The 24,689-nt window shown below is 40.5% G+C and overlaps 2 protein-coding genes across 7 annotated transcripts; one reads left to right on the plus strand and one right to left on the minus strand.

Moving 5' to 3' along the window:
* The first annotated feature begins 250 nt into the window (after positions 1–250).
* On the plus strand, positions 251–17,232 carry tprb (translocated promoter region b, nuclear basket protein). Of its 5 annotated transcripts, none has more exons than XR_013787659.1 (50): positions 251–437; positions 694–798; positions 877–950; positions 1,059–1,155; positions 1,271–1,374; positions 1,499–1,663; positions 1,766–1,858; positions 1,947–2,027; positions 2,152–2,239; positions 2,391–2,531; positions 2,642–2,739; positions 2,927–3,124; positions 3,228–3,335; positions 3,416–3,645; positions 3,727–3,890; positions 3,986–4,128; positions 4,614–4,762; positions 4,859–5,021; positions 5,096–5,230; positions 5,311–5,451; positions 5,551–5,707; positions 5,823–5,989; positions 6,513–6,665; positions 6,752–7,072; positions 7,183–7,370; positions 7,603–7,750; positions 7,850–7,987; positions 8,098–8,229; positions 8,328–8,458; positions 8,552–8,762; positions 8,845–8,970; positions 9,082–9,280; positions 9,413–9,630; positions 9,710–9,783; positions 9,866–10,062; positions 10,146–10,445; positions 10,709–10,851; positions 12,668–12,748; positions 12,873–13,085; positions 13,196–13,339; positions 13,659–13,752; positions 14,385–14,545; positions 14,657–14,738; positions 14,822–14,910; positions 15,017–15,120; positions 15,228–15,326; positions 15,437–15,593; positions 16,557–16,672; positions 16,798–16,887; positions 17,007–17,232. XR_013787659.1 is itself a non-coding variant. In XM_079474707.1 (50 exons), exons 1-50 carry the CDS (start codon positions 287–289, stop codon positions 17,048–17,050), a joined length of 7,095 nt encoding a protein of 2,364 aa, XP_079330833.1. In that variant the 5' UTR covers positions 251–286; the 3' UTR covers positions 17,051–17,232. The 5 variants fall into 5 exon arrangements, 4 of the variants coding, with proteins under 4 accessions (XP_079330833.1, XP_079330834.1, XP_079330835.1 ...); XM_079474707.1 differs by having other exon boundaries at positions 14,657–14,725; positions 14,819–14,910; XM_079474708.1 differs by having other exon boundaries at positions 14,657–14,725; positions 14,819–14,910; positions 16,560–16,672.
* On the minus strand, positions 17,169–24,510 carry prg4b (proteoglycan 4b). 2 transcript variants are annotated; one of them, XM_079474712.1, is made up of 12 exons: positions 24,480–24,510; positions 22,552–22,916; positions 22,190–22,306; positions 21,927–22,049; positions 21,218–21,256; positions 19,575–20,693; positions 19,110–19,193; positions 18,890–19,026; positions 18,633–18,786; positions 18,216–18,317; positions 17,747–17,872; positions 17,169–17,474 (listed from the first exon to the last, which is right to left on the minus strand). In XM_079474712.1, exons 2-12 carry the CDS (start codon positions 22,613–22,615, stop codon positions 17,356–17,358), a joined length of 2,184 nt encoding a protein of 727 aa, XP_079330838.1. In that variant the 5' UTR covers positions 22,616–22,916; positions 24,480–24,510; the 3' UTR covers positions 17,169–17,355. The 2 variants fall into 2 exon arrangements, with proteins under 2 accessions (XP_079330838.1, XP_079330839.1); XM_079474713.1 differs by lacking the exons at positions 21,218–21,256; positions 24,480–24,510 and having other exon boundaries at positions 22,552–22,827.
* Positions 24,511–24,689: the final 179 nt, after the last annotated feature.

The following is a 24,689-nucleotide window of genomic DNA, read 5'->3' on the forward strand; positions in this document are numbered from 1 at the left end:
AATAAACCGTCGTTAACTTTCTTAAATCTACAGGGTTAAAACACAATATATAGGACTGTTTTTATTATTTTAATTCTCTCTCTCTCTCTCTCTCTCTCTCTCTCTCTCTCTCTCTCTCTCTCTCTCTCTCACTGAAGTACTAAAGACTTGATATTACACACGCCAGTACAGTAGGTGGCGGTATGCACCTGAATAAGTTGGTTGCGATCCGCCATAAAACATAAAGAAGAAGAAGTAATAAACCGTTACACTTTCAGCGGAAAAGGAGGAGCCGGTGAAACAAAAAATGGCGGCTGTGTTGCAGCAAATATTGGAGCGATCGGAAATTTCTAAACTCCAAAAAACTGTCCAAACTAAGTTAGAGAAGTACCTTGCGGATCAACAATGTGAAATTGACTGTCTAAAGGCACACCAAGAACAATACCGAGTGGATAGTGGTAAGGTTGTGCTGCAATAGCGAAGATAGTAGGACGGCTTACGATAAATATTGTTAGAAATCAAAACCATCAATATCGTTTTGTGACACGTTGACTGTTGGTGTTATTTTCTTAATAAATGCACGTTCATTTGAAAGCCTTGCTTGTTACAACAAATCTGAACAAAAATGTTTTCTTTTATACTGTACGATCGGCTACATGGCTAATATAATAAAACAATTTTAGTTGATGTAATCCATTTTCTCGTTTCATAAAGAACAACAGTATTTTGACATCGAGAAGAATTTCGCAGAGAGCCAGGCTCAGTTTGTGGCCCAGACTCAAGAGCACCATATACTGAAAGAGGATCATAGTAAACTGGGTAAGCACATGGGAAATAAACCACTTTTCCGAACACCGAACCGGACTTCGTTTGAATTTGTGAAATGTCTTTCTTTAGAGGATGAGCTTAAATATCTACAAGAGAAAAATAAGGAGCAGTCGTCTTCCCATGCTAAACTGGAATCACAACAGGTAACGTTAGCTATGGATTTAGGCCTATTTATTTGTAGACTTTGAGAAGAGGCTCTGTGTCTTGTTAATGTGAAAATAAGTTGTTAATGTTAAGTTTTTTTCATGTAGAATGAACTATATAAAGTCAAAGATGAGCTGGAGGGGGAGAAGAGAGAGCTCGTGCGGACCTTGGAGAGAAGATCACAGGAGATGGAACACCAAAGCGGTATTTGCCAAGTTTTTAAAGCTCTTGTTTAAGCATTATAAACACTGTTTTACGCATAGCAATAATATTAATACTTTGGTCAAGATTAAAAAAATAATGTCACTGAAATTTTTAGAGGACCTGAAGCGTCTTAATGACAGACTGATGGAGGTCAGTGCAGAGAAGATGAAGCTTCAGCTCAAACTGGATGAATCTGAAGCTTCTGCAGTCTCGGTCAAGGTACGAAAGATCCAGACTATTTCTTGCGATAGCAGGATCATCCACAGACCTATTTTTATTTTCCAACATTTTTACACGACAACTTGAAAGCTGTTTTTAAAATATTCTGTCTTGATTTATTCAGTACAAAGAGAAGCGAATGGAGCAGGAGAAAGATCTACTCCAGGGTCAAGTGACCTGGTTGAACACTGAGCTCAAAGCCAAGAGCGAAGAGCTGCTGTCTCTCTCGCGGCAGAGGGGCAGCGAGATCCTGGAGCTCCAATGCAGCCTTAACAACAAGGATGAAAAGGTACATTACAATCCTGCTGTGTTAACTGCTTATTTTATTTATCACTTTAAAATATATATTTTATTTGCTAGTCCATGTGTTAATCTTTGTATGCCTGTTAAGATCACCCGACTCCAAGATCAGGTGACAAGCCTGAAGGCGTCTAATGAGAACCTTCAGAAGCAAGCAGAGGAAATGATCTTCAAGCTAAGAGAGGTTAGTTTTGAAAGCCTCTGTAAGAGTTACCAACATAATTTTGAGTTGGTTTTATATATTTTTAATAATTTGTTGGACTTATTTGTAGGCAAATGATCAACAAGCCAGTTTGGAGGAGAAGTTCAGCAATGAAATCAATGCAAATATCAAGCTCTCAAATTTGTATAAGGTAAATGTTGCCTGTCTTAGGAAATTTAAAGTGCATGATATGTGGATAAAGATAGCATGTTTTATATTTGAATTTAATCATAAGAATGCAAAAATCTCTTGAATTCTGTGTTGATTATTTAAAGGGAGCGGCGGCTGATGCTGAGGCCAAGGGTGAGGAGCTCAGCAAAGCTGTGGAGGCACTTCAAAAGCTTTTTAAAGAGGCTGGAGAGGGTAAGAATCGGTTCTATGATGTTTAAAAACATTCACAAGGAATCGAACAATCTCCATAGTGTAGATGCAGGATATAATGTAAGATCATTATTTTTACTATCATGCTCGTGTTTTCTCATGTTTGTGGCAATGTGTTGTCTGCTGTGGACAGCACACAAAGCTCTGGAGGTGAAGATGGCTGAGCTGGAAGAGTGTAAGAACAAGGAAATTGCTCAGCTGAAAGAAAAAATCAGCAGCCAGGAGAAAGAGTTGGACAATGCTAACGAGCTGCTATCTGATGCCAAACACAGAGGTTTGGATCGCCGCTCCATCACATGACTTTCTGACAAAAGTGCTTTGGACATCATCTGCCCAAAATGTTTTTGTAATAGTATTTTATTATTATTTGTGTGGTTGTTTCAGGAGCTTCTTCACGTCTCACAGAGGAGCTGGTGACCACCATGTCCCCCACCGCAGCAGCGGTAGCCAAAATCATCAAACCAGGCATGAAACTCACAGAGGTACTGAGCCATCCCTGAAATTGAGTAATGCCATAATGTAAAATGTTCATTTAAAATTCAACATTTTATTATTATTTTTCTGGAACAGAATTATATTTTACCTTTTAATGTTTAAAGTGCTTCTTTATTTGTAATTGCACAAAATAAAAGTCTCTGCAACACATAACATTTCTGTCTGTTTGTGTAGATATATACAGCTTACGTTGAGGCGCAAGAGCAGTTGCAGCGGGAGAAGCTAGAGAACAAGCGTCTGCACAAGTACTTGGATGATATCGTTCAGGAGATGGAAGCCAAGGCGCCCATTCTCAAGAGACAGAGGGAGGAACATGAGCGCTTGCAGAAGACTGTGTCTTCTCTCTCTGCTAAACTTGAGCAAGCTGTGGCGGTGAGAAAGAAATAAGCTACTGACACTGTCGTAATGAGTCTGTTGAATGTTGTCTGCTTTGCCCACACGTAGCTTTAAAAACAAACATTCTTTGATTATTCAGGAAGTCCACCGCTTGCAGAAGGAGGCGGATGAAGCCAACAAAAGTTCTTCTGTGCTGAAAAGAGACAACCAGAGACTTGAGGTGCAGCTGGCTGATACGGCTCAGCAGGTGAGGATTATACATGTGCATCTTAGTTTTTTTACCTCTGCAGCGTCACATTTTGATATACAATCTGTATATCATCCCAGGTTCGGGTTCTCCTAATCGAGCTGGAGGAGGCACGTGGGAATCATGTCATGCGCGAGAAGGATGATGTTTGTCCGGCTGATGTGAGCAGTACGTCCGAGGTGATATCCCAGCATCTGGTCACCTTCCGCAGCGTCCAAGAGCTCCAGCAGCAGAACCAGCGCCTCCTAGTGGCCCTCCGAGACCTCAGCGATGCAAAGGAGAAAGACGAGCTGGAGGGAGACATCATGAAGTAAGCATACGAAACTATTCATGGGTCAGATGAAGCCTTGTGCATGAGCATGATATTGAGAGCATGCATTTGTGTGCTCAGATGCAACGAGGTGGAGAAATATCTAGAGGAGCTTCAGTGCGAGTTGGAGCAGTTAAAGGAAAAGAGAGCTCAAGACCTGCAGAAGGTCGATGCCGTTGCACGACAGAGGGACATGTTCCGCATGCTGCTGTCCCAGGCCACCGGTGTCACCTTCCCACAGCTAGGTGAGGTCACATGTGCTCATGCATCATGAAACGGCACTACTGTGTCTGTGTCCTGTGAGTTCTTAAGTTTATTAAAAAAATTAAATATTGAACAGGTGCTGTTACTGAGGAGCTCATGCTGACCTCCACCCCACGTCGATCTCCAGCTGTCACACCCACTACTGCCACCCCTACAACACTGGTTGCAACGGCGATCGAGTCCACAGAGTCTGTAGAGGCCAAGGCTGCCCTGAAGCAGGTGGGCCATTCAAAGCAGGACATCCGCTGATTTGTAATTTATGTTTTTGGATTGTTAACTGTAACCTACATGTAAACACAATTTTAAACTTTTACAGATGCATTTAGTGTGTAAATGCAAATTATTCAAGTTTAGATTTCTGGCTTTGCAAGAATAACGCTTATAGTGATAATTCACCCAAAGAATGTACATTCTGTCATCATTGACCCACCCTCTTGTAATTTCAAACCTGAATGACTTTCTTTCTGAAGAATGTTGTTAACCGAACAGCTCCCATTCACTTGCATTGGTTTTGTGTGCACTCAATAGAAGTGAATTGGTGCCAGGGTCGTTCGGTTACCAACTTTCTTCAAAATATCCCCTATTGTGTTCTGCGGAAGAAACCGTCGTACTGGTTTGAAATGACAAGAGGGTAAGGAAATGATGACAGAATTAAAATTTTTATTGAACTATACCTTAATCTACGCTTTTATACCTTTGGGCAGCTGCAAGAAGTCTTCGTGGGGTATAAGAAGGAAAAAAATGAGGCTGAGAAGTCTTTGGCCGAGCTAAGTGAAAAACTACAGGACAAAGTGACTGAATTGCGCTCTGAAAACACCAAAATTGCCACGCAGCTAGAGTTCACCTCCAAACGGTGTGTTTAGAGATTTCATCCTGCTTATGTGATCCTCAAGCTTATCTAAAAGTAGAATCTTGACTTGATGAACATTATACGTGTTGTGTATGGCAGATATGAGATGCTCCAGGATAACGTGGAGGGGTACCGAAAGGAGATAGCCACTCTAAATGAGAAGACCCAGAAACAGAATGCAACGATCCAGCAGAACCAACAGACCATACATACCCTCACTCAAGATCTGCGTGTTGCATCTGAGAAACGTGCCCTTGCTGAGGTATGTCTGGTGAATTGGTGTTTTGGTTTCTAATGGTTGTTCATTCTATCTAAAACGATTCGTGCATCTTTCAGCCTGAAGCAGAGAACCTGCGCAAAGAGAGAGACATGTTGAAGATGGTTGAGATCAGACTGACACAGGAGAAAGAGTCTATTCAGGCCCAACAGCATGGCCAGAGCTTGCTGCTGACCAACCTTAAGTCAATACAGGTGATGAACGGATTGATGGAACAACTAATCGAATGTTCTCACCATTTTAAGGAGATATTCAAAGTTTTTTTACATTGTAGACAACTCTGGAGCGCTCGGAGACTGAAGTCAGGCAGCGTATGACGGGCCAGATCGAGAAGCAGGAAAGAGAGATCACTCAACTGCAGAAGAGACTTGAGAATGAAGTGGCACAGAAACACCTGCTCGCACGCAATCAAGATGTGAGCAGCTGTCTCTCTTGACTCATCTTCTGTCCTCTTGTGTTCTCTATGTACCTTGGCTCACAAGTTCCTTCCCTTTGCTGTCCCTCCTGCACACAGATGCAGGTGATGGATGCTAGGAAACAGCTGGAAACGCAAACAGCTCAGTACCAGAGGACCAGAGAACAGCTTACTGCCGCCCAACTGGAGCTGGACAACCTGAGGGTGCAGATGAGTAGCGGTGATGGCCGACTTATGTCACCCACAGCGCACACAGGTGAGACATGATGCCCACATGTAATCTACAAACTTATTTCAGGTTTGTTTTGAGGCAAAATCTGATACAAACAAGGGGTTTGAAGGCAACTCATTTTGTGAATGACCTCCTCCAGGTTTCCATAGTGGAGAGAGTGAGGTGGAGTCTCTGCGTGCCCAGGTGAATCAGGCAGGGAAATTGGCTGATGAGCTCACAGAGCGACTGAAAAACACTACTGCCAGTATGGAACAGTACAAAGCCATGTGTCTGAACCTGGAGGAATCTCTCGATAAAGAAAAACAGGTGAGAGGAAACCATTATGACTTCCTATCCTTTTTTTATTAATATAAGTGATCGTTGACTCAAACATGACAATTTGCTCACATTTACTCACCCTCTTGTCATTTTAAACCTGTATGACTTCCTTTGTTCTGCAAAAATATACCAAGGAAACTATTTTAAAGAAAGTTGGTAACCAAACAGCAGCACCAGCACCCATTCACTTATATTGTTCAGACACAAACCAATACAAGTCAATTGGGGCCAGGGTAACAGCATTCTTCAAAATATATTTTTTGAGTTCTGCGGAAGAAAGTCAAACATGTTTGAAATGACAAGAGTAAATGATTACAGAATCTTCATTTTAGGTGGAGTATGCACTTTAACGTGAAACTACAGTCACTGTACATGTATTGTTCATAATACAATGTTTCTGAGAGAAACTAAATATTAAGCTCAAAATATTCATACTTGCCTAAATTATTAATAGAAATGTTTATTTTGTTTTAATATTAAAGGTATTTATTTTTGGTGTCCTTGTTCTCAGGTAACTGAGCAGGTCCGCGCATCTGTTCAAAGCCAGGTGGAGGCGACTCGAGAACAGTACAAGCAACTGGAACAAAAACTCATGGAGGTGGATAAGGAGAAGCAGAGCTTGGAGGAGGAGAGGAACAAAGCTGTCGCTGCCGTGGAGCAGGAGGTATCGAACTCTCACCAAAGCTTTGATCTTTTAACATTCAGGTTGATTTTATATATTGACTCACTCATATCTGTTCTTAATCTCAGCTGAGCGAGCTGAAAAAGACTCTGAGCAGCCTGCAGGCAGAGCACCAGAGTGTCTTGGAGAGAGTGTCCATTTCTGCCGCCCAAGAGCAGCAGGCCATCCTGGACAGTCAGGAGCAGGCCAAACTGGCAGCCGAGGCCCAGGATAAGTACGAGCAGGAGATGTTGCTGCACGCGGCTGATGTGGAGGCCCTGCAGGCTGCCAAAGCTCAAGCTCTGCAGGTTTCTCTTCTCAAACAACAGCTGGAGGAGAAGAACCAGAGCACCAGCGCGCAGCTGCTGGAGGCTCGTATCTCCTGGGAGGAGCAAGAGAAGATTCTAAAGGTACGTGCACAGGAATAGTGCCACAAATATGCGCCAAAAAAAAAGTACTTCAGGTTCCAATGGAGAATAAATGTATTTTTTCACACGTGTTTCTTCACTCTCTGTGTCAGGAGGAACAGTGCAAGTTAGAGTCTCGCTGTGAGGATTTACAAAGACAGAACGCCCTCCTCCACGAGCAGATTCAGAGTCTGAGTGGACAGATGGCCAGTCAGCTACAGAGAGCAGCCAATGAGAGTCCCCTTAACATCTCGCTCACTGAGGAGGGCAAGTCTCAGGAACAGCTCCTGGAGATCCTCAGGTGAGCATCTGTTTCCTTTAGTCCACCTCAGCACCCTTGCCTATGTCATTGCTTTGTCTTTATTCATATAATGCCTAAGAAAGGAAACGAATACGAGGAACACACAGGAAAGGGATTCAAATGAAATGTTTTTAAGTTTTTTTTCTTTACGTTTTTCTTCAAGATATTTCATAGTCTTTCATTGCTTTCTCGTTCAAGGTAGTTCACTCATTTCTACTGCCTCTCTTTGCAGGTTTGTGCGGCGAGAGAAGGAGATCGCAGAGTCTCGGTTCGAGATGGCTCAGGGGGAGAGTCTGAGGCACAGGCTGAGAGTGGAGCATCTGGAAAGAGAGCTGAAGGACCTGCAAGAGAACATGAATGCTGAGAGAGACAAGATGCAGGTCAGAATGGATGCCTTGATTCATGGCAGATTTTAAATGGACAGTTAAAAAAAAGTTTGTTTGTATTTAAAAATATTTCTAATTGTTATTTGTCTAAAGGTAACTGCTAAGACATTGGCTCAGCATGATGAGCTAATGAAGAAGACTGAGACCATGAACGTGCTCATGGAAACCAATAAGATGCTGAGAGAAGAGAAGGAGAAGCTTGTGCAGGAACTGGAGGAGACTCAAGCTAAGGCAAGACTGGGTGGATATATTTGATCTCAGTCTTTTTATTTGGTCAAGACACTTTGTAATGTGCATTTGCTTATATTTGATCACAAATCATTTCCTGTTTTGGTTCACAGATGAGGAAACTGGAGTCAGACATCGCACCCATGCAAGAGTCCATCACAGAGCTGAGTGAGAAGAGCGGCGTCTTGCAGGCAGAGAAGAAGCTTCTGGAAGAGGACATCAAACGTTGGAAAGCTCGTACTCAGGTCAGAAGCGTCTGTATACCCTGAGAGGTTTGCCTTTGTCATTTATGACAACTACAATGGATTTCGGACAACTACTGATTCTTTCATCTGCTCTGCAGCATCTGGTGAGCCAGCAGAAAGACACCGACCCAGAGGAGTACAAGCGCCTCCATTCTGAGAGGGAGGTGCACATTAAACGGATTCAGCAGCTCACAGAGGAAACTGCCCGGCTCAAAACGGAGGCTAGCAGGTTGGAACTGTTCCTCTGTGTCTACAGCAAAAGTGCACAAAATGCCTTTTATTCTAATGTTTTATGCATATCTCTTCATTTTGCTGTCTGCAGGAGCAGTGGCTCATTGACCATGCTGCAGTCTCAGGTACAGAACCTAAGGGAGAACCTTGGGAAGGTGATGCTGGAGAGAGACAATCTAAAGAAGGATCATGAGGCCAAGGCTCTGGACATTCAAGAGAAAGTCAAAACCATCACGCAGGTCAAGAAGATTGGCCGGCGATATAAAACTCAGTATGAGGAGCTCAAGGTTGAATATGACAAGGTATGTCAGAGTTTGTTATAAAGAACGTTGTTTAAAGTGTGGGGGTTTGATTTATGGTTGAATTTGGTTGGGTTTTGTACAGCTGGTAGCCGCAGCAGCTTCCACACCAGCTCAGGATCAAGAAGCCCAGCAAGCATCCGCTCAAGAACTCAGCCAATCAGAGAACAGGTCAAAGGAACTCGAAGGCCAGCTGGAGAACCTCAATAGGGTGAGAGCATTACATGTATTGCTTTTGGATTAAAGGCGTTTCGTATTAAATATACATAATATTTATGCTGTTATTGCTGCTATAAGTGGAATTTTATGTTGTGTCATGTAGACAGTAAGCGAGCGGGAAGCAGAGGCACGCAGTGCACAGGAGCAATCCTCTCGTCTGCAGGGGGAGCTAACGCGCCTCAGACAGGAGATTCAGGAGAAGTGTTCTCATGAGGAGAGGCTCAGACAGCAGCTGGGTGAAAAGGAGGAGAGGACCAAGAAGGCTATATTAATGGCAAAGCAGAAGATCTGCCAGCTTACCAGTAAGAATCCAGACAGAATAAATAAGAACAAAGCGACCGCACTGTTTTGGGTTTTGGCTTCTCATCAACTTAAAACACAGGATAGTTGGATGCTCATCAGTGTTTTCTTTTGTGGTTGACCTCTTTATCCAGATCAGAAGAATCAGCTCCAGAACGAAAACGAAGAATTTAAGCAACAAATTGAGGAGCTAAAGCAACAAAAAGAGGAGCTGGAGGTACGTGTCAACGCACTAATGTCTCAGTACGAGGGACGTTTTAGCAGACAGGAGAGAGAGCTGCGGGACCTTCGCGAGCAGCAGGAGAGACATGGAGAGCAGAGAGACGAGCCTGCGGAGCAGGGCTCCAGCAAGGTAACATCATGATCTTTCAATTGCAAACATACAGCTTAACTTCAAGTGCCGCAGTGTTTGTTTTTTATTCTTTTTACAGACCCAGGAACAGCAAAGGACAACAGAACAGCGACAGATCTCCCTGAAGACCACACCAGTGACTGAAAGAGGAAGGTACATCATTTTTCTTATTATTGAAAAATAAGAAAACTGCATCTGCCAAGCATTTACACGCCTCACATTCTCTCTTTTACAGCACAAGCACTTCTGAACCTCCAACTGCCAACATAAAACCCACCCCGCTGGCAGCAACACCCAGCAAGCCTCCCGCCATCCCTGGGAATAAGTCAACCCCGAGGGCCAGCATCAAACCCATGATCACTCCTGCCCCGCTGCCCACCCCTACACCAACCGCCACAGTTATGCCAACAACACAGGCGGAGAGTCAAGAAGGTGAGTCGGTTGACTGTCAAATACATGAATCTGAAAAATCTAGAGTAAATGTTCATGCATTCTCTCACTTTTCGCTCCTGCAGCAATGCAGTCATCTGAAGCTCCGATGGAGCATGTGACGGTGTATGGTAGTGCGAGCGGTTCAGTGAGGTCAACCAGCCCTAATGTTCAGACCACTTTGGCTCAGCCTTTACTAAACGTTCAACAGCAAAGCCAAGCCACTGCATTTATTCAGCCTACCCAGCAGCAAACTCAGCCTCCTGCCGAACCGCCAACCCTCGAGCCAGCAGCTGTTATGATACCGGTCTCCCAGTTAGATAGGCCTCTATCAACATCCACGGGTCTCTGGAGTGCGGCGGCTAGTACAAGCAGTTCCAGTGCAGGTAATCAATTCTGTCAGAATTTGTTCAAGATCTATGTGATTTTGTGATCCACGGAAGACAGTGTCACAGAGACATTTCTCAAAATATCATCTTTTGTGTTCATACAAATGAAGTAAATTGGGCCAATGTTGTTTGGTTACCAAATTTCTGTGAAAAATCTTTTGTGCTCTGCACAAGAAAGTCATCCAGGTTTTGGAATGAGAAAGAATTTTCATTTTTGGGTGAACTATCCTGTTTACATTTTGGCATCTCTTTTTTTGTAGTGACCGCTTCTCCCAGTAACACCTTGACCAAACGTCCTCGTGAAGAGGAGCAAGAGACTATGTCAGCTGACACACAGTCCCAGGATGAACCCAATGACACCCCAATGTGCAAGAGGGTCCGCATCCATAGAGTCGGCCTAGAGGTGAGCACACATAGTCATAGACTCTGATGTTTGTTTGTGGAGTACGCTGTGATTAGTTTGAATTAGTGCCGGGCAACGATTAAATTGTTAATCGCGATTAATCTCATTACTTTTCTGTGATAAATCACGACTAACCGCATTAAGCGTAAAATTCAATAATGAATTCAAAAGTAGTGTTTTGTGATCTTTTCTTTTAAAAGTACTGCTATATGAACAAAAGTGCAATAAGATTTGGTTTGCAAACACTTTAAACAAATAATGTGCTTTTTTACATCAGTATTTCCTTTACAGAGTAGCATTAACAATTTTAACTTAAAATATTTATTGTAAATCTCAAATTAAACATTAATATAATCAAATTAAATATAAAACTAAGCTATCTGCCACTGCCAGGCCATTAACGTTCTGTCTAGTTTGATATAGAAAAACAAGTTATGATTAATGATTTTATTGCTTATACATAAACTCTCTTTCAACAAAGAGTGTAAAGTGTACTGTATTTAAAGTGTATTTAAAGCACATCTTTAACAACCAAATTATTGTATGCTCCTTTTTCTTAATCTTAACAATACATATAAGGAAAACACAATTCCCTTAATATAAGTGAATGTTTTGGACCCGTCCTCTGTTGTTTTGGTGAACCTATAAACCGGTATCTCTATTATTCTCCTGCCCCTTTAAGAGCACACTACACGGATCTAATATAATGTTACGCGTCCGTTTTGTTTCCCAGCTGTTAACGTTTATAAAACGGACTACTTTTTTACGGACCCTTGCTAATAAGGGAATACAGTAATTTTGTGTTTATTTGTCCGTTTCAGAGTAAGAAGAAGTGAAAGAGAACTCAGTTTAGTAGTTTGCGCTCTGAATCTCTCGACAATACAATACAAGCAGAACACAATTCGTTATTGTTGCTGTTTTGTACCTTAGGGGTGTGACGAGACACTTATCCCAAGAGATTGAGACCAGACACGATTTTTAGACTTTTCCTAAAATAAATCCTCAATGATGAAATATATAGAAAAAAGTATTTTATTCACCTTAAAAACGCAAAAAAATGTAGGCATTATAAAAATCATCTTGTACTTTATGAAACAAATTAAACTTCTATTTTAATGAATTAACAATAAGTAAACACTGCAAAATGTTTTGCTACAAACTCAACTGACAGGCAGTAATTGCACACACACATTATGCCTTGTTTGCTTAACATGTGCAGCTTTTAGGAAAGAGCTGTGGTTATTTTCTCTAAGATTTTGCAATGTGCTCGTGTTAGCAGAGCTGCCTGGCAATCATATCACACTGTCAATCCTTCCCTGACTGAACCCTCAAAGCCTTCAGAGAAACGGTTAAAAAAACATAAACACATCATGCTAACATTGCACATATGTAAGAGACAGAGGATCCATTTTTAAAGAGGTTTGCCTGTGAATGTATTTAAAATAACAAAATGTGAACTTGCAATTGCTATACCTTACTTGTGGTACAGTCCGCTCCCAAAGTGCTGCGTGCAGCGTAAACCACCGTAAACACTATTTTGCCCATCCCAAGCCAGTACCGATCAACATCCCACCCCTTCTGTGGCCCATGGTTTGTCTGTCTGTACATTTCCGAACCAGTCAGCAATAGACTTTGGAAATAAAATAATACTTATAAAAAACTGCATTAATGCACGAGAAAATACTTGTTGGCATTAATTAATGCGATGATAACGTGTTCACTTGCCCAGCCCTAGTTTTAAAGTTATTCTGCACATGCATCAATGCATATCAAAAACGTATTGAGGCTTTCTGACATTGTATTTCTTCTTCTTCAGGAAGAGGGCTTGACTGAGGACGGCACCGAGAATGAGAGCGTTGTACCAGGGGAGAGCCAAGACGCCCTTGAAGCTGAACAGGTAATGCCAGGAAGATGTATATAAAAACTTCCTTTTTGTACTTAAAATAACATGTGTTAAAATAACTCCTTAATGAGACATGACCAGCCAAATTTGAAATTGTGGTGATTTTTCCTGTATAAAGGAGTTGGAGAGCTATACTTTGGAGATGATGGAGGAGATGCCAGGACCATCTCAGTCTGTTCCTGGAGATCAACTTCTGCCACATACCTTTGAGAGCCATCGAAGCCCGGAGGGGCCAGAGCATCACGTCATAGTCATTGGTAGTGACACAGACAGCGAGGAAGACCACGAAGAATCAGAGGAGGAGGAGGAAGAGGAGGAGGAAGAAGAGCCTGTATGTAGTAATACCACAGTGAATTTTGTAGCACAAAGATGCCTCGGTTACACGTTTCTCTTGTACTGAAAATGTCAGGTTTGTTCACCCACATTTTTTGCCTCCCTTAGGATTATGGAGAGGAGGATGAGGAAGAGGAGGAGGAAGAGGATGATGACGAGGAGGATGATGGTATTGGGGAAGAGGGAGAGGAGAGCAATGAAGGGAGTGGCAGTCGAGATGGCGATGATGCCTACGAGGGCGATGACACAGAGGTACACACACAGACCCCAACATATTCCAAACCCCCTAGTAGTAAGAATTCAGCTTAAACTCCTACTTTTGGATAGTACGTGTTTCCCATGCCAGCAGTTTTAAATGATCTAGGCTCAGCTTGCTGTTATGCAATGTTGTGACTAGCTGGTACAACATGCAGAGTTTTGCAAGTATGGAATCTCCTCTCTTGCTTTATTTGGCGAGAGATTTTTCCACAGAGCACATTGGTCATTGTTGCTGTCTACATATTATGAGGCAATGAAGCAGAATTGTTTCTTAACTGTGCCCATTTTTCTCCATACACTTCTGTCTCATCAGGGTCCAGATCCCACAGATCCAGGAACTGAGACCGAGGAAAGTCTCGGAGCTACAGACTCCACCCATCGTTTGGCAGATTCTCAGACTGCCAGCTGTAAGTCACTGTAACTTTACTATTGCTGTCTGAAAGAGTGTTTAGTAATGTCTACCTTCACAGCTAATATATTATTGCATTCATTTTAAAATAACGTTTTCCACTTGCTATTAAGGGTAAAAGCCTATTTTAATATGAGTAGTTTCCTTTTTACAAAAAACATTAAATTTGAAATGAGTAACTAAAAAATCTGGCATGATATTATCAAAACAGTATAATGCTGAAAGATATTGCAAAAACAAATTATATATTTTTTTCTTGATATAATACTAAGGATGCAAGATATCAAATGTTTAAAATATTTAAGTTTACACAAACTTACAACTAAATTATTTTACTACTTCAAAAAGTCAGTTTAAGGTTGATGCAGATAGCAGAAAAATTGGTGATACAGAGGGGTCTTTCCTTTCCCTGAAAAAAATGTATTGCCTATATTGGTTAATTTACAATTTAAAATGTATTTGAATATAAAATTGATTTCTGAGCATTATTGAATTGTATATTGAGTTTGTTTAGCAAGTTAATGAATCACGTTTTTCTTTAATATCTTGTAGTCTTATACAGTACATGTAAAAGTAGATGTTATAAACAGTTTTTATTTATTTAATTTATACCTGCATGTCGCACCTCAGTTGAAACGGGCTCATTGGAGGCCTTTGCAGCAGACCCACCTGTCACCAGCTCGGCCCCCCGACTGCCACAATCACCCAGGAGGCCGCAGCACTCTCTGCCATCTCGGCCTAACATCTTAGGCACGTCTGCTCAAGATTTGTTACCACCTGCTCAAGTCCAGGTGTGTGCAAAAGCTATGTGCACTGCGTTATGTGTTATTCTTTAAATGTTTTTTTTTATTAAGCATTGTCTATTGTGAGCTTTTAAAACATAACTCTACATGTGTCTGCAGCGTCTCCCAGTTCGCCGTCAGTCAGTGGGGCGAGGCCTTCACCTTACACCTGGAATGGCCAGTAGTGGAGTAAGTTTTAACGGTTTGTGATGCGCGTTTGAACCCAAGCGTCAATGCCTGATGTCTTTCATTACCTTGTCATCTTTTCTGTTTAACTCCTAGCAGCAGCATTTCTTCGAGGAGGATGATAGGATGGTTCCCAGCAATCCTACACTACTTCCTCCTCGCTCTGACGGATTTGGTGAAGCAATGCAGTACGTGTCTGGTCTTTTCCACAATAGCAGTAAACTCAAGATTGTTGTTAGTCTGTAGGTTTGAGTTTTGGTCTCGTCATGTGACTGGCTACTTGGTGTTGTGAAGTTTTCCACAGGTCGCAGGTGTATCGCGGTTCCGCTTTGACCCTTCAGATGACCTCCCACAGACCAGCTCCACCCAGTCAGACCTTGGCCAGATGCCTACACAAGGTAGCAGCCTCTTCCTGCCTCCCTGATCATCAGAAATATTACCATTCACGAAGTGCTTTGTGCTACAGGTGGTGGTCGGTTATTTTAAATGATTGTGTTTTCTGCAGGTTTAGGCATGTATGAGAGTTCTGTTTTCCTTGGCGCTCATGAGGAAGAGTCAGGGGGTCGCAGCGTGCCCACGACCCCACTACAGATCTCCGCTCCAGGTTGGCTATATATATTTGTATTAATATACATTGTCTTGTAACTAATGCTAAATGAGAGAAGTTATAACAGTCTTTAAACATTGCGTTCAAATCTTCTTGTTTTTATTCAGTGACTCTTCTATCAGAGACTGTAACCTATGAAGTGACCGAACACGCTTCTCAGTCTGTGCCCATGGTGAGCACCTCCACTCCTGGTCTGAGCGCTCCAGCAGGCCCTAGTGGCATGGAGGACAGAGACTATATGTTCATAGAGACAGCAGGAGACAGGTGAGCCGCCTTGTCATATGGAGCCTAAATAATGTTTAATAATTTTCTGAAACATCATAATGGACATGGAACTGGTAGCAGATGGTGTATTTCAGTGGTTCCGCCAGGTGACGGAGGGGGTACGTGAACAAAATGCAGAAATGTTCTGCTTACTTAATTATACACACCTGACATTCAACCAGGCATGATTTTCTCACAACCTAAATATAAAGACGTGCTCCCTCTAGTGTACACGCAGCAAAAAAGTAGTCAGGTAGTACCATAAAAGGTTAAATGACATCCAATAAAAAAATATGCTTCCACTTAAGTGTCAGCAGCTCGGATGATCCACAGTCCTCTGACTTCCCCCCTGTGTCCATTCAACAGCACTTCGGCTGCAGGTGCAAGTCCAGCACCCGCTTCTGTTGACATCGACACAGATAGCATCGGAAATTACAGCGCCAACTTATGTTCAGCAGTTCACAGAAAGACGATCAAACAGGCGTAAATATGATGATAAATATTGGCAGGTCCAAAATCCCAAACCACAGTGCGTTATATGTGCAAAAGTACTCTCTCATAACTGCAAGCCAGCGTTTTTGCGCAGACATTAAGAAACAAAGCATGATACTTTGAAAAGTAAACCTCAAGAGTTTAGATAATTATTTGAGACTCAGGCTTTCTTTGATACAACCGAACATCACAGAGTTATGCAAGTAAATTCAAGCACATCCGTCTCATTAAGCAGTTAGTCATTTATTAACAAATATATATGATTGGTTATATAATAATGCTGTCTTTGATAAAGATCATTACTTTATGAAGGTAAATGTCTTCAAAAGATTTAAAGACCACAGATTTTGAGACCACAATTGTGACTGTAGAGAGGGGGTATGCAGAATTGTGTTAAATCCCTGGAGGGTACACCATTGTAACATTTTTGGGAACCACTGGTGTATTTTAAGTTGTGTTTGTATGATTTAGCAGTGCTGAAGCTTCACTTGAGCCCGTGTCTCAAGCTGAGGCAGATGAACCAGCACAGCCTTTAGATGAGGCCAGCCTGCCCTCCACTAGCCAGGAACCTTCCTCTAGTTCTGCAGGTAATTCGTAATGAAAAAGCTAATATGAAACATGTAGCGCATCATCATATTCCATAATTTATTTATTATTACATAACTTTTTATATTTTCTATATTGCATAAAAAAATCCCATCGCTTCTCAAAGATACTAGCAGCACTCAGCCTCCCAAAGCAAGAACTGGGTCGGGCAGACAGTGGACTGCCGGTCGTGCTACCAGGAATTTCGTAAGGCGACGTAAGACCATGCTTGTGTATTTTTTTAACATCTTACTGATTAAGGCATTCTTAGGCATCACATTCACCAATTGATGTGGATTTATCAGAAACCCCCAGAATATTTTTTTTCTGAACCAGGTGGATCAGGTGTTGCGGGTGTGAGGGGTCGTTTTGCCAGATGAAGCATCTCCATTCCACTAGCTGCAGCAACGCAATGTGAACTAACACGGTTTCAGACAAGCAGCCTGATCTTTGTTCTGCTTTCTAGGCTTAATTCAGTAAATACATGTGTTCTCTTTTCGTCGGTTGTGAACAATCTTTTTATTTGAAGAATTTTACATCAGTACAATAAAATATTTCGTTTAAAAGAAACTTCTGTCATTTCTCAGTGTCTCTTTAGCGTTGATGACAAAAAAAAAATTCTCTACACAGAAAACAGCAAGAAGTGCATCACTAGAAATCAAGTTTATATTCATTACACATGAGATCAAACTTCGTTCGACTGTGGACATTTGAAGAAGCTGTTTGCTGTTTTTTCCCTTTGGCCGTTAGCAGATTTTAGGATCACTGGTTTTTCCCTTTCCATTTTCATGCTGTAGTATTTTTCTGTGGAAGACAAGAAGAGATTATTTCCAACGAATTTGCAGTGTATAATGTTGAGAATGTGTTCAAAGTATCAGATTAATATGATCAAACTTTGAAACACATTAGTCAGGCATTCAGATGTGTTTTAGCAACACAAGCACAACATTTCCTTTGTAACTCTGCCTTACAAGTATATTTCAGGTCAAACATACTCCACCCAAGACCCTTATTACATGTGACTGCAAACGGTGCTTGGACTTTTTACCAGCTTTAATGACTGATCCAACACTCACTTTGAGAGAACACGTAATATTTGTATCCTTCTCTAACCCTCGATCGCACAGAAATGGCCGAGGTCACTATAGAAGGAAATCCTCTCCAAGTTGAAGAGATATTGATCCCTCTCACCGGAGATGAGTCTAAAAATAAGAATGCTCAAAATTAGAATACAGTCTTTGATTCGTTTTATAATTTTTTTTTTTTTTCTTGTCTGAGTTAATAATTCTGTCAGTCATTTAAAACAACAAATGCGTTTTAAAAGTCTTTTGCAGAAAAGTCATCTATGTATAGTACTTCCTGAACAGAGGTTTCACAATGATAGCCTCAACAAAACATGTTTACACAAACTCTGATCTCCACACAAACCTTGAGAACTCTGTCTAAACAAACACTATAATAATTTCCCAGTATTCTCTGACTGATCCGTTAATTGCCATGTGAACATAAATAGTGTTTTATAATTGTTGTTTTGTGGTTCCTTACCTATATCTCTTGTGAATCTATTCCTTACTGTAAACAAAGAAGTCGTTGACTTTGACCCACAACTTGGAGTAACTTGGTAGGTGTACTTTTGAGCTAGACCACCTGCAGAAATCAATACGCATGTCAACAGTGGACATCTGTGGTGCATACATTTACTAAAACAATGGTTATATGACTACTATCAGGCTGATATTTATTTTGGTGCACAATAGCAGTGGAAAAAGGTTTAGACTATGGAAATACAAGAAATGGTTAGACTGATCAGCATCACTGTGAAGAACTTTTTTTTAAAGTTTTCATTTTAATATTTTTGTTAAACTGCGTCTGCTCACAATATGTATTTACAAACTTTAAACTATGTTTTCACTAAAGTTATCTTGTTAAAATGACCAAATCTGTGCATTCGTTGACTCAAACCTCTTTGGAAGAAGATTACAGCCTCATTTCGACTTCTGTACTGGGGTATGGATAGAGCAGCTGTGATGTGACTGATCTTCCCAAAGCCCTGGCTGATGTGTCTAGGGAAGTCATGATCCATTGTGCCATCCTCAAACCTCCAGTACCTATTTCCCTGTGAAATATGCACAGGCATAATCCGATCACAATTGTTGACACCATGGTTATTTTGGGGTGTTGTGCAGTAAAATGCATTGTTGTACTGGCTGGGTAAGTACCTTGAAGAAATAGGTTTTGCCCTGGCAGTTGCAACGGGTGAGAACGGTATCAATGGGAGATGGGATTCCCCACACGCTTGTGATCAACCGAGCAGGATCAGGTTTTCGGTCTTTGTCCAGTGTCCAAAAATAATGTCCTGCAGAGAAAAATACGTGTCTTATTCCACAGCAGTAAGATACATGGTAGATGTATTCAGCGTATCAAATATCTGGAACTGACCTCTGAATACAACCATGGTCCCGTTTTTTAGTGTAGTCAGACCGCTGACGGGACGCCCACTGCAGAGATCAGTGTCATAGTTGTCTGAAAGAGTGTTTTAAAATAAATATACATATTTCCTGTTATAAAACCAATAGTATTATAACATCTGAAAAAAATAAGTGTATCGCTTTGTAAAGGTCTAGCTCATACAATTTAGTGGCATCTAGCGGTGAGTTTGCTAATATAGAAACAACATGGCGAATTCCATGTAAGAGGCTCATTCAAGGTAATAACTTAATTCATCATGTAATGTCTTTATACACCTCTGAAGACATTATTATGTATATTAAATTGCATTTCTGTCAAATTGATCCTCGAAAAATTACACACTGGACCTTTAAGAAACTCTCAAAATATTAAATGTAACAGATATGTGAGTTAAGTTGTAAAAACACAATGTGTATTTGGAATTTTAAATCTTACCAGCTTGGTAATCTTTATCTATTTTGTCATTGACTGAACTTGGTTTAGTTGGTTTCTGTGATGGTTTAATTGAGACAATTGGGTACAAATTGTCTTTTGTCGGATTGATTTGAAGGGTTGTAGAAGGAGTCAATATTGTACTTGCTGGACCCACTAGGGGTACAGTACTTGTAGGACTCTCTATTGTTACTGTGGTTGTAGGTTCCTCTGTAGGTACAGTGCTTATAGGACTCTCTGTGACAGTGGTTGTTTGTTCCTCTGTAGGTACAGTGATTGTAGGACTCTCTGATGTTACGGTGGTTGTAGGTTCCTCTGTAGGTACAGTGCTTGTAGGACTGTCTGTTACGGTGGCTATAGGTTCCTCTGTAGGTACAGTACTTGTAGGACTGTCTGTTACGGTGGCTATAGGTTCCTCTGTAGGTACAGTACTTGTAGGACTGTCTGTTACGGTGGCTGTAGGTTCCTCTGTAGGTACAGTACTTGTAGGACTGTCTGTTACGGTGGCTATAGGTTCCTCTGTAGGTACAGTACTTGTAGGACTGTCTGTTACGGTGGCTGTAGGTTCCTCTGTAGGTACAGTACTTGTAGGACTGTCTGTTACAGTGGCTGTAGGTTCCTCTGTAGGTACAGTACTTGTAGGACTGTCTGTTACGGTGGCTATAGGTTCCTCTGTAGGTACAGTACTTGTAGGACTGTCTGTTACAGTGGCTATAGGTTCCTCTGTAGGTACAGTACTTGTAGGACTGTCTGTTACAGTGGCTGTAGGTTCCTCTGTAGGTACAGTACTTGTAGGACTGTCTGTTACGGTGGCTATAGGTTCCTCTGTAGGTACAGTACTTGTAGGACTGTCTGTTACGGTGGCTGTAGGTTCCTCTGTATGTACAGTACTTGTAGGACTGTCTGTTACGGTGGCTATAGGTTCCTCTGTAGGTACAGTACTTGTAGGTTCCTCCGTAGGTACAGTGATTGTAGGACTTTTTGTTGTTACTGTGATAGTTGAATTCTCTGTTGAAATTATAGTTGTTGTACCCTGTGATGAAAATATGGTTGTTGGACGCTCTGGCAATACTGTGCTTGTTGAATACTCTACTTCAGATGGGGTTGTCTCAGGAGGGGCAACTGTTTGATGAAGAAGTTAATCATTTAAGCAATTATTTATATATTTATTAATAAAAAAAATCAACAAGTACTGTTTAGGGAGTTTCGGATATACAACAAATGTATCCAACATAACTGCTCAACATGAACACAATTCTAAATCTATTGCGTCCGCTTAAAATAAATTTTAACTCAATATACTGTAAATGTAAGTAAATTATGCCAAAAAAGGTGATTGTTGGTAGAAAAATATAAAAATTATACACAAACGGCCATTATTATGATTGGCACATGTGCAGTATTACAGGCATAGTTCATCTAAAAATGGAAACTTTTCGTCAGTTGTCTCAAAAGAACTTGGAATGGCATGGCAACCAATTCTGGGCTGATTTTTTTCTTCACGGTATGTGCTCATGTTAAATTCATGAAATTCAGCTGTCATAACTGATCAATTCTGCCCTTAATTGCAATTACATTGTCATTTTCCATAATCTCTGTTTACTCATACTAAAAAAGGATTTTGAGAAATGAAGAAAAAGACTTACTTTCTTCTTCATAGTCGGACATATCTTCGTTGGAGGATTCTACCAAAAACCAAGGTTATGTGTATAAAATGTACAACAAAAATGAACAAGTACATTAAATTAAGATTGTTATTTGTGAGTCGTGGCAAAGCTTTAGTAATTATACCTGCGTTTTTTAGTTGTTAAGGTTAGGCATAAGCTAGAGATCCTTCGTGCAGGGGTGACTGTGCTTCTTGGCTTTATGTCTGTTATAGCCTCACAGATGTCAAATTTAAGATCAGGTGAAGATTAAAGCTAAATTAACCTCATGCATGCATGGAAACCAATGGATAGGTGCTTTACATTAAAACATCAAAACTGTTGACAGAAAACCAATATCATATGTGTTAATGATGTTAATGTGGTTATAAAATGTTATTAATATATGATAAGTAATAAACAATGCATATATCATATTATGTAGGTTATATATTTCCACAAGATAAGTGAGATCGTGAATGCTGTTAGACAAGCATTGTGCTTTAAGGCTAAAATACACTACAAGACTTGTGCTCAGATTTTCAGTCTCGACTTGTTGCAGAAAGTCTGTGCCAGTCTGCAGATTTGATCAGTTAATGTTTCTATCTGAAACTTTCAAAAAGAAAGCAAGTGTAAGTGTAAGTCTTGTAGTGTTTTCCAGCCATTAGTTGTTACGGTACACCCAGATAGTTTGTTTAGTTTATATTCTTACCCTCCGTCAAACACAGGCTCTCATAATCAGAACAGCATTGATTAAATGCGGTACACTCAATATCACAGTGACATGGATTGCCTCTGTTAAATGGCTCCCCACAGCGTCCTTTGCATGAGTTCCCTGTCATCAGAAAAAAAGGTAATGTAGCTTACATTAATGCCAGAGTGTCTAAAAAAGATTTTTTTTATTTTGATCAATAGAGCTGTCCATAGCAATACTAATAACAAAACAACCCAGATGAGGATTCATAAGAAACCTACTTGTGGTGCAGATGTCTTCAAAGTCTGAACAGCATTCATTAAGTCCCAGACACTCATAATCACATTGGCATAAACTTCCTTTATAGTAGCCTTGTCCACAACGATCCTGACAGCTTCCTGGATAGAGAATAGTGTTGGTTTTACAAAAATAAACGTCTTTATTTATGGAAGAGTAACATTTTTGTTAGACTATATATAAAAACAAGCACAAAGTTAATTTAGGTTAACTTCTTTTAAAAATGGGTTAATTATTCACAGTGTCAATATAACCCAGTGAGAAAAAAAAACTATTTAAACATGACAGTGCGCACACTATATTTATTAAATATAACAAATATTTAAGTTGATAGAAAGATACTTACTTGGATTTGAACAGCTGACGGACGCACAAGTAAACAGTATAAAAAAGGACAAATATTTGGCCATCTCAGTTATTTAAAAAAAATGAATGATGCAGAAAAATTATGCAGTCACAGGAGATCTTCTACCAAATGAATGATGCTAGTATACTGTCTACTGATTTTCTGTTTCCTTTCAACTGCTGTGGGAACACTCATGTTTATATGAAGGCAGAATGTGTTGGTGTTCCTCTATTGGGCAGGGTCCAGTTATCCAGCCAGTGCTGAATTACTAATCGTCTAGTTTGCAAGTGGTGAATCATCCATGTAGACAGACAAACTTGAACACCACCCCCTTCTCCACAGCACAGTGTGTGCTGGACATTTCACTAAATGTTTGTTTACAAAGTTCTGTATGTCATTAATATATACACTTTTAAAATGTAAAAGCAACTTTTTTAATAGCAACATACTTCAATTCAGTCATGTCTTGTGTATTAATTTATTTATTTAGCAATAACTTACACATTTAGGGGTTTGTGACTGAATTTAAATCTTTACGATTACATATGTTTACATTTATCGGAAGTTATTGAGACCAGTTTGGTTCTCAGGTACTAATTTTCTACACTTAATAATCCCAAGAGAAGGCAAATAGACGGTCTAGATGGATTTCATCCACATTTACATTTAGTCATCTATAATGTTGGTAATCAGTGGCGTTGGAACTTTCATAATATCACATCTATGTGATGAAGGATGTTGGCTGTTTAACTGTCAGCCTTCAACAGAGTGTTTATGTTCACAGTCTAAACATGTCTATGCTGAAGTTAAAATTAGTTTAAACCAAGCGTTAAAAATACACCAATTGGCCATGCAAAAAGGTTTTGACATTGAGATGATACAGATCTATGTGTTGTTTATTTTGATTTCAGAGTGACAGAAGGACATATCATTTGTTTCATGTTAGAGTTGTGGATAACAATTCTTAGGCTAATTAATTAAATGATTATATAGTGTTCACACACCAAACGCGGTAAATGGCGCTATTCGCGTGTAGTTGGACGCTTGAACATTTTGAGTTTTCTCGCATCATTCGCGCGTGAAATTCGCGTCATGGGAGGGGCTTCTGCCGCTCGCTCTTATGGCCCTACTAGAGCAAGCTCCTGATTGGTTAACGCGGCGCGAATTTTCGCCAAAGCTCAGATTTTTCAACTCGCGAGAATCAACCGAACGCTAAACTCGCGTCATTCGCGCCGCAACTAGGTCGTCGCGTCGTTGCATTGACTTAACATGTGATTCACTTGCGCTTAACGCTTCATTCGCGTTTGGTGTGAACACACTATTAAAGGGATCATGTGGCGCAAATGCGTGTTTTTCTGTGTTGTACGTTGCCCATGCATGTATTAGACAAGTAAAATGTCGGAATAAATGTATCTAATATCTAATGTCGAATGCTTACCCAGACCTGCCTGAAATGCCTACTGTAACCACACCCTCATAAATCTACGTCAGTTGGTGGTATGATATAACTAAGACCGCCCAAATGGATACGCAAGTGAGGTGGGCGTACCTGTCACCACAATTGCTTTGGAACCTGATGTTCCAAATATGGTAAGAGGCGTTACATTTCCCTTGCAGTATTCGGCCAATCATAAGCACTGGTTTACTGCCAATCATAGCACACCTCGCAATATGTGATTCCATTTTCTCATAAAATGATTACCAAAATATTTGTAATTAACACGTTTCAATTCGTATATCGGCTTTAATGGACTACATTTTTGTTTTATCAGTAATTTTTCAACTAGGAATATACAAAAACGGAGCAAATTAGTGTGCGCGTGCGTGTTTAAATACTCTAAACACCTTTTTTATTTATGTAGTAATATTAATGAAGATCCAAAAATCCTCACGGTCAGAAATGAACATTCGCTTGTCAGTCAACCAACCTGCGTCGCCTCAACTGGGTTGTTTCACAACACCGAGGGATAAACCATTCACAATATTTCGGTGGACAAAAATCGTGTAACGAATCCATTGTACTTACTACGCCTTAATTCGCTAAAAGATCTAGCGAAAACTAAATAAATTCTTGGCTTCAAATCTAGAATCTAAACGACACATTTGAAATATGTTTGACTATTTATTGTTCAGTGACA

Source organism: Barbatula barbatula (assembly GCF_947034865.1).
Source record: "Barbatula barbatula genome assembly, chromosome: 15".
In the NCBI taxonomy this organism is placed as follows: domain Eukaryota; kingdom Metazoa; phylum Chordata; class Actinopteri; order Cypriniformes; family Nemacheilidae; genus Barbatula; species Barbatula barbatula.

Bases quoted from the DNA above. Each gene is read 5' to 3' on its own strand.
- tprb (XM_079474707.1), top strand. From the start codon at position 287: ATGGCGGCTGTGTTGCAGCAAATATTGGAGCGATCGGAAATTTCTAAA. The intron at 1,375-1,498 runs GTACGAAAGATC...TGATTTATTCAG, and splicing joins CTTCTGCAGTCTCGGTCAAG to TACAAAGAGAAGCGAATGGA. The intron at 13,086-13,195 runs GTATGTAGTAAT...TGCCTCCCTTAG, and splicing joins AGGAGGAGGAAGAAGAGCCT to GATTATGGAGAGGAGGATGA.
- prg4b (XM_079474712.1), bottom strand. From the start codon at position 22,615: ATGGCCAAATATTTGTCCTTTTTTATACTGTTTACTTGTGCGTCCGTC. The intron at 19,027-19,109 runs GTCAGTTCCAGA...TTTTCTCTGCAG, and splicing joins GACCATGGTTGTATTCAGAG to GACATTATTTTTGGACACTG. The intron at 18,787-18,889 runs GTACTTACCCAG...CATATTTCACAG, and splicing joins GCAAAACCTATTTCTTCAAG to GGAAATAGGTACTGGAGGTT.